Raw genomic sequence first — 8,635 nt, forward strand, 5'->3', positions numbered from 1 at the left:
CCAGTATTGTTGTTATTACAAATACATTAGACGAGGGTCACAAACAAAAAAACATTTTGTAAATAAGCATAACACTCGACTAAATAATAGATTAATTGCAATGGTTTAGAATGAGAAATAATTTTAACATTAAACACTCAACTAGCATCACCTTATACTGACAAAGGAATGCAAGGAAGACGAAATCTGGTTTTTTCTTAAATCTCATCTCCCCAAAACTGCAAAGAGAAATGACGATCAAATCTGGTCTATTTTACCTAGTAATCAATCTCCGTCACTCTCCCACCACTGCTATATGGCCTCGTCAAAGGAGGTGAGCCCTCACCATCTATTTGTGAGCTAATAGGCCAAGGTAGGACTTCATTTCCTGCTCTTGTTTTGCCTAGAGAAGGCGAGCCAAAATTAGAGGTCTAATGAAGAACAAACTCTTATGCAAAACTGATTGTTCAAAGGATGTGGACCAAGGAAGGGCGGATGTGGAAAAAGAAATTTTAAAAAATGGGAAAAGAATTCTAACTGCTCTTCTTGTTCTTATCTTCCTAAGTGACCAAGATTGGAGATTACCTTTCTTTCCTTGCACTGTTTATATCTCTCCCTTACCACCTATCCTCCCTATTTTCTGACAGTTTAGATGTTAAGCATTATACAATATAGACTAGAGTTTTATTTTGCCATAGCGGAAAAAAAGAGAGTATAATATGACTTTAAGGTTCATTTGTAAATTATCTTGCCTCTTTATCCATTAGTAATATATTTATCCAAGTACATAGATGCAAGGTTTAAAATGTTGAGCCATCAAAATTTCAATTTATGACCGAAATGATACGGTTTCAGTACTATATTGTGTCAATACCGTTTCAGTGCTTGTTTAAATATAAAAATATTTTTATTTATATTTGATTGCTTTAGATGTTTACTAGAGTTATATTTGAAATGTTAAATATTAAGTTTAAGTTTTGATATTATATCATGAAATGTTCAATGCTTATTGAGTAAAAGTCAATTTAGGGTAAACAAGATGAAGTAAGTTTACAATAGATTCAATTTAAAATTAAACTAAATTTATAAATAGAATAATTTAATTCATTAGTAGTAGTATATCTATCTCTTCCATCCTTAAAGAGGTTTTTCTTCTTTCTCTTTACTCGTGGACAAATGGAGGAGAAAAAAATTAATCATCCTTGAGTTTTTTTCTCTCTCTATTTATCCTCATGGACAGATGGAGGGAAACCACACTTGGCCTCTACGACCTCACAAAGGCTACCGCGAGGTTGACATAAAGTCGTGGTTGCCTCTGCGACCTCCCGGAGGCCTCACATCCAAGTAAAGTCTCTCGCAAAGACCTTATGGCTAAGGCAAGGTCTCTCGCAGCAGACTCACCTAGCCATGAAGCCTCTACAAGACCACTACCACTCGTAGCTCTAAGCTCGGTGCCCAATGATTTCGGTATTGGTTAGCGGGCATAATGGTAAATTCCATCCGCTTTGACGACACCACTCAACATCTTATTCCTTGCATAGATGAATATAAAACATAGGTTTAAATATTTAGTTTTGATATTGGTTTCATGATATTGGTTTTAGTATGTGCTGAGAGCAATAGAGTATGGGTGTCAACTTGGCATAGGTTGGCATGGGTCAAATGATATGAATCTAGTTTTCAATCTAATAGCTTTAATTGAGATCAATTAAACCTATAATGGGTGAAATTACAAATATGATTTGTACACTAAATTTGGGTCAAACCATAGTCAAAATCAGGTTAAAGTTAAATGTGAGCTGAACCGAGTTATAACATAATATATGTAATATACCTATTAATTAACATTTGTCTGATTAGTAGTTCTCCAGCTTCAAAGCACGATTAGTAGGCTTTTCATGATCATTGATTCCATACATTTGCTGCTAGACGCATACATTGCTAATCTCAAAGCACGATTGAACTCTTATCACTTGCCATTTTCAAAGCCTATGCAAAGCCACCATGCTCATTCAGGCCTTTGGCTCTTTGTTTGGAATCCTCATCTTGACCTCAACCACTATCTCCATTCTTGCACATTGTCAGCTGAATTTCTCCCAAATGTGTCCAAAAGAAGCCTACTAACACCAGATATAGGCAAGGGATAATAAGAATTGGGCAAAGTAAGCAAAATGGATGATTGTGTCAACCTAGTTTCAATTTTGGTCCACTAGCAGATACACATGTTTCATCCATGGCACAAGTGCAGAATGAAACTTAAACCTATGATAACAGATTCGGTGTGTTATCATGAACTAAATGTTAGATGTGAGTCAGGAAATGTTTAGTTCACATGTATTTTATTAATAAAAGGTTACAAAATTGTAGTAGCCATGTAAAAATTAATAAAGAATGGCATAAATAAGCATCTGAATTGTGAACAAGCTCCTTCCAAATAGTTGTCTCAATTTTGAGCCTGTTCATGTGTAAAAATTTTGCCTAATTAACCATAAAAAAAATAATTTTGCAAGTTTTTCTATAAACAAGGTTGAACGAGAAATTTTGTATATTAATTGAGGCAAACATAAAGGTCCACAAGCTTTTTGAAATACCAACTTGAACATTGTCAAGAACAACTTTACTCATTTACACCTACAGAGACACAACATAGTAGATAACAAAACAATCTAAATATAATAACAGCTATAAATCTTTTCAGAAATTTTGCATAGTGAGACAGAAACATACTCAATACTACTAGAATAAGTCAAACTGTGTTTCATTGATGATAAACCTGATAAGTATTATCAAAATCAAAGTTTGGAGATGCCATACCTGTGGAAGAACTCATGCCCAGTTAATGCCCTACGTTGTGATTCACGTTTTTGTATGTTAAAAAATCCAAGCATGCGACGAAGCAAGCTTGTATATGCAAGACATGCACTGTTCCTTACCTCCCAATAAGGAGATGAGAAAGAACGTATAGAAACAATCATAGCCTCAGCACAAAAGCCTGATGTATCAGCAGATAAATTTGTGTCATTGAAAGCAGCTCTTAGAACATTAAGTGCATGGACTGTGGGTACCACACTCTGGTTTATGATTTGAGATTTCTTTGTATTTGCAGATACAGTCCTTAAACCTTCTAGTTCAGAATCATCAGCTGATCTTGAAGGCTTCTCCATTGAAATGGTTTCTTTTTTATTGCAACCAAATTCAGAGCTATTTGACAATGATTTGTTTGCAATCTCTATGAGCCAATGTAATGCCCTTGGAAGTAGTTTCTTTGGTGTTCCTTCTGGCTCTGATAGAAAAAAGGCAATGAATGCAGCAGGAATTCCTGCACTCCTCCTCAGTAAATCATCCACTGTTTGCCCCTCTGCGGTAGTTCTCTCCATGAGTTGTTCCATCCAAGACTCGGTCATTTTGTTAAGCCTAGAAGGAAATATATTTAGTGCTATATATCATTATTATTAACTTGAAGATGGAATTTGCTAACCAATAGTTTATTATAAAGATAAATCTAGTTATATACTGAAAATGAATTCGCTTGTTGTGTTGTATTCCAAAATGAAGGCAGATAAACTTCAGTTGTAAATTTAATAATTTCAGTTGACAGTTTACACCATCTTGTGACAATATCCAGAAACTTTACAGCACAAATAGATCTCTGTCTATGAACAACTACAATTTCATTACATTTAGTACAGGAAGACATATAAATACTTGTAAGAAAATAGAAAGCTTTCAAACATTATAGATAGTTGAAGAGCACCTTGAATCATTAGAGCAAAGGAGACGGTTACAAAGAGCAGTAAAGCCAGCCCTTGTTTTATCAATTGCACCATTATGCTTCATTTTCAGAAGAACTTGCAAAAAATGGTTCCCGATGGTCTCTAATTGGACCAGATCAAGCCCACCATCAGTTAGAGTAGGCATATCAACTTCATTAGATCTTCCAGGGGCATCAGCATGCTCAGATGAATCTAAAAGTGTGCAATTAGGCAACGGTATTTTTCTAATTATGGTGCCTAAAAGAAGACTGATCTGTAAAAGAAAGCATTAAAGAAATTTCAACATCTGATTAAAAAGTAAAAAGCTAGTGAAGCACACGGATTTACATTATGTATATAATGATAATCAAACTTTATAAATGTAGTAGAGGTGCTTCATATTAGGTAAACAATCAGTCTCAAGCTTGATAAATGCAGTAGAGGTTTACATAAAAGATTTTTAGGTGAGATAGTCTGGCTACAAACCTACTCATATTAGAATAGTCTTGGTTGCAACTAGGTGGATTCACTTCAGCTTATACCTTTGGCAAATTGCGGATAAAAATTAAAATGCTTTTAGGGTTCAGATCAACAAATACAAATTGATGTTTTACAGTTGGTGTCAAAATAGGGTACAGCATTCCACTCATTTTAAACTTTTTTTCTTTTTCTGCATTTCTGAAATTAATATATGATCTGAGTACTTAAAAATATAGTTCAATGGAGGGATAAAATCATAGCTGACCAGATAGCTAGGGAATGGCATGTTGTTTCAGTATTTTACTCATACAAGGAGTTAGCCCTAGTGGATTTGGTCTGTGGGGCGTTCTGACAAAGATTAGCAAAATATATGGTAAAGGAAAAAATCACATTATTAGAACCATACAAGCAAACTAAAAAAGAAGGCAAATGAGATAAACTGCTAGGAGATATGCCTTTGGCAAAAGTGAAGATGATGCCTTGTCTAATTATAAGTTAGAGATCAGAGTGGATATTGGATACAATTGATACTACAACTGGCATTACTATTATATGATACATGAAAATAAACCATACAACAATAAAAACAACCAAGTCTTATCTCACTAGATGGAGTCGGTTATATAGATCCTTCTATGTCATTGGGTTCTATCCCCTATTATATATCATTTATATTTAAATAAATTTTATCTTATTTTATTATTGCTAACCAAGTCTTTTTTGGACTTCCTCTTTCTCGTTTGATATGTACGTTTGTCATAGTTTCACATCGCCTAATTGAAATATTTATTGATCATCTAAGTACATGTTCGTACCATCTTAAACGTGTCTCTCGGAGTTTACCTTTAATAAATGCAACCCCGACTTTCTCTCTAATATTTCATTTCTTTTTTTGTCCATCCTTGAATGTCGCCACATCCACCTTAACATTTTCATCTCTACAACTCTCATTTTCTACCCATGTGCTCGAGTCATAGCCCAACATTCAACTTCATATAATATAGCAGGAAAATAAACTATGATGCAAGAAAATAAATTAACAAGAATGTTATCATTCAATGGAAAAAATGACGTCCAACTTTAGTAAATGACAATTAGAGCTATAAGTCTGTAGAACAAAACAAGTGTTTCTTAACCTACAGTTGTTAGCAAGTTAGAAACCAATGAACAGATTACAACTCTCTTACCTCTTTCATTGCAAGCCAACAACCAACCATAACAACTTGTTGTGCTGGTCTTACATTATCTTCAGATGCAAAAAAATTGTCCCCTCGATCAGATACAGATTCAGGTGCAGCTACACCAAATGATAAATCTGAAAGAAAAGCAGATTCATCTATTGTATCATCTATATCATAGGGCATAGACCATGCATCTGCAGAGACCACCCAAAGGGCCAAAGAAGTTATTCTCATAATTAGGTCTAGAAGTATCTCCAATAAGCACCTAAGTTCATTAATACTTGATTGAACCATAGAAGAACTCCAATCCAACTCCTCAAATGTGTATCGAAGTGTGAGCAAAACTCCGTGAACGAAGCTTTTCTTGCATGCTTCAGAGAGATCTTTTTCACCTTCTTCTACAACAATACATAGCCATTCAATCAATGATGACAAGTATTTAATGATAGGATTGCTTGATTTATAGTATAAATATCCATTCCTTTGAGGAGTGAGGCAACTAGCTTCCTCAGACACTCCAAGTTCCCAACCAAGACCTAATACATATTTTTTAAATATGAGACGGAAACTTAAAGCACCTGCATCACTTTCTCTAACACGTGGGCTGCAAACAAGTTTTCTAGCCCACTGGATCAGAACATTCACTGAATCAATGGATGAAATTCCAGGAAGTGGACTTGGAAAGCATAAAAGGATACGGAAGGAACTTTCTCTGAGTTTATCCCAACTATCAATTATAGATCCCACAAGTGCAAGTGTTGCATCTGGAGAAATAACAGCTTCATTATATGGATAGAGATGATGAATTCCCTGGGGAATAACTATAGGCCATGCATCAATCATCACCAAAATGAGTTGCATGGCCATTGTTTTCCTCTCGTATGGAGCTGAAGGATAACATGAACGAAAAAGAAAGCTACTAAACCACTTCATAAAATGAAAAAGATCTGCTGCTCTGCTGATGACAAGGTCCCCAGCAGGGTCCTGATTAGCAACTTTTTTCCTATCATAGAATGCATCAGGCTTCCAAAAACCTTGTTTGACCAACCTCTCCAATGCTGTGTGAACTCTTGCAAAAAATTTCCTAAACAAGCTTGTCCATTTCATCTGAAAAGCTGTGGAGCTACACCTCATATTCAATGGCACCACAGTTCTCATCAAGCTGAGCTCAAATGCAGAAGGTACAGTAGATGTCTTGGGGTTTAAAAAGAGGGACTCAGCAGCATCTATCCGTAGATTATCATCAGCATGTTTCAATGCTAAAGTAAACCAAACAGCAGGAACTCTAACAGTAATACCTTTTATGCATAGTAGAGCAACTAAGTCAGAAGATTCAAAATTATCCTTTTGTGTATTATGACACTCTAAATCAATATCCCCCTCAATAAGTGCAAGCATACGTGTAACCTTAAGCAAAGAAACCAATGCAGCAACACATTGCTCAATCTTCAGATCCACATTGATGGATTCTTTTATGCTAGGTCCAATTGAGATAAAACCAAGCATTGAGAATATGCTATCTGGATCGACCTCAAGCACAGTCGGAAGTGCATAGGTATTTAAGTTTGATCTGAGTTTCACATTACCAGATACAAGTCCATGCAACACAGGGGGTAGGCAGAGATCCCTGAACACATCATATCCTCTCTCAATACCATGATGGCTCCAACATTCATCCCGTAGACATTCAAGGAAGAATTTCAAAAACGATGTAACAGCACAGCAAACATCATCATCCACATAGGCATAAGCTGTCTCCAAAAGAAGTTTCTGATTCAAATCTAGAAGTGTCTTTGCACCCAAGCGTTTGGTGAGAGATGCTAAAGGAACATATCTACCCTTGCAACGAGGCCCTAAACAAAGAAGATATCCTGCGATTTTATGTAAAAATAGTTTTTTTCCAGAATTACCATCACCTAGTGAAATATAGGATTCAATGTCCAAAAGTAGATCAAAAATAAGATGAACCTGCTTGACGGTCTGACTTAAAGGGTCTTCAAGATTAATCCATATGATCCTAAGTATACGGTACATTGTGTCTTCAGAAAAGGGACTGTAATCACCACAGGAATCAGTCAGGCCAGACAACAAAGAGGTTTTCACTTGTTGCAGACATATCTGAGTGACTGTGAGGGCATGGAAATTGAAATGGATATCGACTGGGTTCTCACAGTACTTGCAGAGCTCAGGAAGTATCCCATCATACAATATAGTCCAAAATGAACCATTAGTAGGTTGAGTAAGATGCTTGTTGAGGACATTCCTAGGAATGGCAGTTAACATTCCTCTGAGCAAACAGAGCCTTGCTAGAACTGAGAATTCCTGAATACGCAAACTCCAATTTTCATTGTGAAATAGTCTTTCCATCACCAAACTCCCTGTGCCTGAACCTTTACTAAACAAACCAAAGAATTCCCTTGAAATAAAGTTACAGACCTCCTCAGCACTCATAAAAGCCTGAATGGCTGCACAGAAGCTAACACCTGCTGCCACCAAACAGTCCCGGGAAAAACCTGGTGACTTGAGAACATTTAAAATAGCTTCTATTACACTCTTAGAAAAAACATAAGAATCCTCTGAACCAACAAATATATTAGGATATCTCTGAAGCAAGTAGTACAAGCAAGACATTGAATCCTGGCATTGCTCCATCACCATGGGTGAGGGACAGCATCCATGTCGAACATCTAAAACAACATTTCCCAGCCCAGCAACAATATCATTCGCCACAAAGCCTGAACATTTCTCCACAATCTCATTCAAAAATGCTAACTTGGGGTAGCTTATCAAGGATAGCACTGCTCGTGCAACCAAAAATCGCATATTTCCTCTTTTACCTGTAACAGCATACTCCTCACAAAGAGATAATAAACACTGACCAATAATGGAAGAAATCTTCTGGCTCTTCAACAATGCAGAGATCAGTGTCCGGTGGAGAGGTAGGGAATTATCTAGGAAGAGGATCTCAAGATAAAGCCTTGTAGCTTTGGCAAGTGTGCCATCAACCACACCAGGAAAGGCAAGCAATTGAACGAAGGCTGAAGAAAGATCTTTGACAGCCACAAGCTGGGAGTAGGTTGAATTCAAGGAGATCAAAATTTTAAATTGGGAAAAGAAATCGGATGGCCAGGAGGAACCCTCTGAGGACACAAGATTCAGGGCTTCGATAAAGGACTTTGGAAAAATGACCGAGTTGTAAGTGTAACGATGCCTGTGCTGGATAGCACGCCATTTCGCTGACAT

The 8,635-nt window shown here is 36.5% G+C and overlaps 1 protein-coding gene across 1 annotated transcript; it reads right to left on the reverse strand.

The window, feature by feature from the left end:
* Window positions 1-2,009: 2,009 nt before the first annotated feature.
* On the reverse strand, window positions 2,010-8,635 carry LOC141819563 (uncharacterized). The gene is made up of 4 exons (XM_074706819.1): window positions 5,399-8,635; window positions 3,734-4,005; window positions 2,794-3,393; window positions 2,010-2,096 (listed from the first exon to the last, which is right to left on the reverse strand). Exons 1-4 carry the CDS (start codon window positions 8,633-8,635, stop codon window positions 2,039-2,041), a joined length of 4,167 nt encoding a protein of 1,388 aa, XP_074562920.1. The 3' UTR covers window positions 2,010-2,038.

The sequence above is a fragment of the Curcuma longa genome, unplaced genomic scaffold (genome assembly GCF_044706935.1).
Source record: "Curcuma longa cultivar G26 ecotype Majalengka, Jawa Barat unplaced genomic scaffold, ITB_CL_G26_1.1 contig_8735, whole genome shotgun sequence".
NCBI classification, from domain to species: domain Eukaryota; kingdom Viridiplantae; phylum Streptophyta; class Magnoliopsida; order Zingiberales; family Zingiberaceae; genus Curcuma; species Curcuma longa.

What these genes read in the sequence shown, in the direction of transcription:
- LOC141819563 (XM_074706819.1), bottom strand. Translation starts at nt 8,635, where the DNA reads ATGTCAGCGAAATGGCGTGCTATCCAGCACAGGCATCGTTACACTTAC. An exon ending in CTTTGCTCTAATGATTCAAG is followed by an intron (nt 3,394 to 3,733) that starts GTGCTCTTCAAC and finishes ATTTCCTTCTAG; the next exon opens with GCTTAACAAAATGACCGAGT. An exon ending in GGGCATGAGTTCTTCCACAG is followed by an intron (nt 2,097 to 2,793) that starts GTATGGCATCTC and finishes TGGTGTTAGTAG; the next exon opens with GCTTCTTTTGGACACATTTG.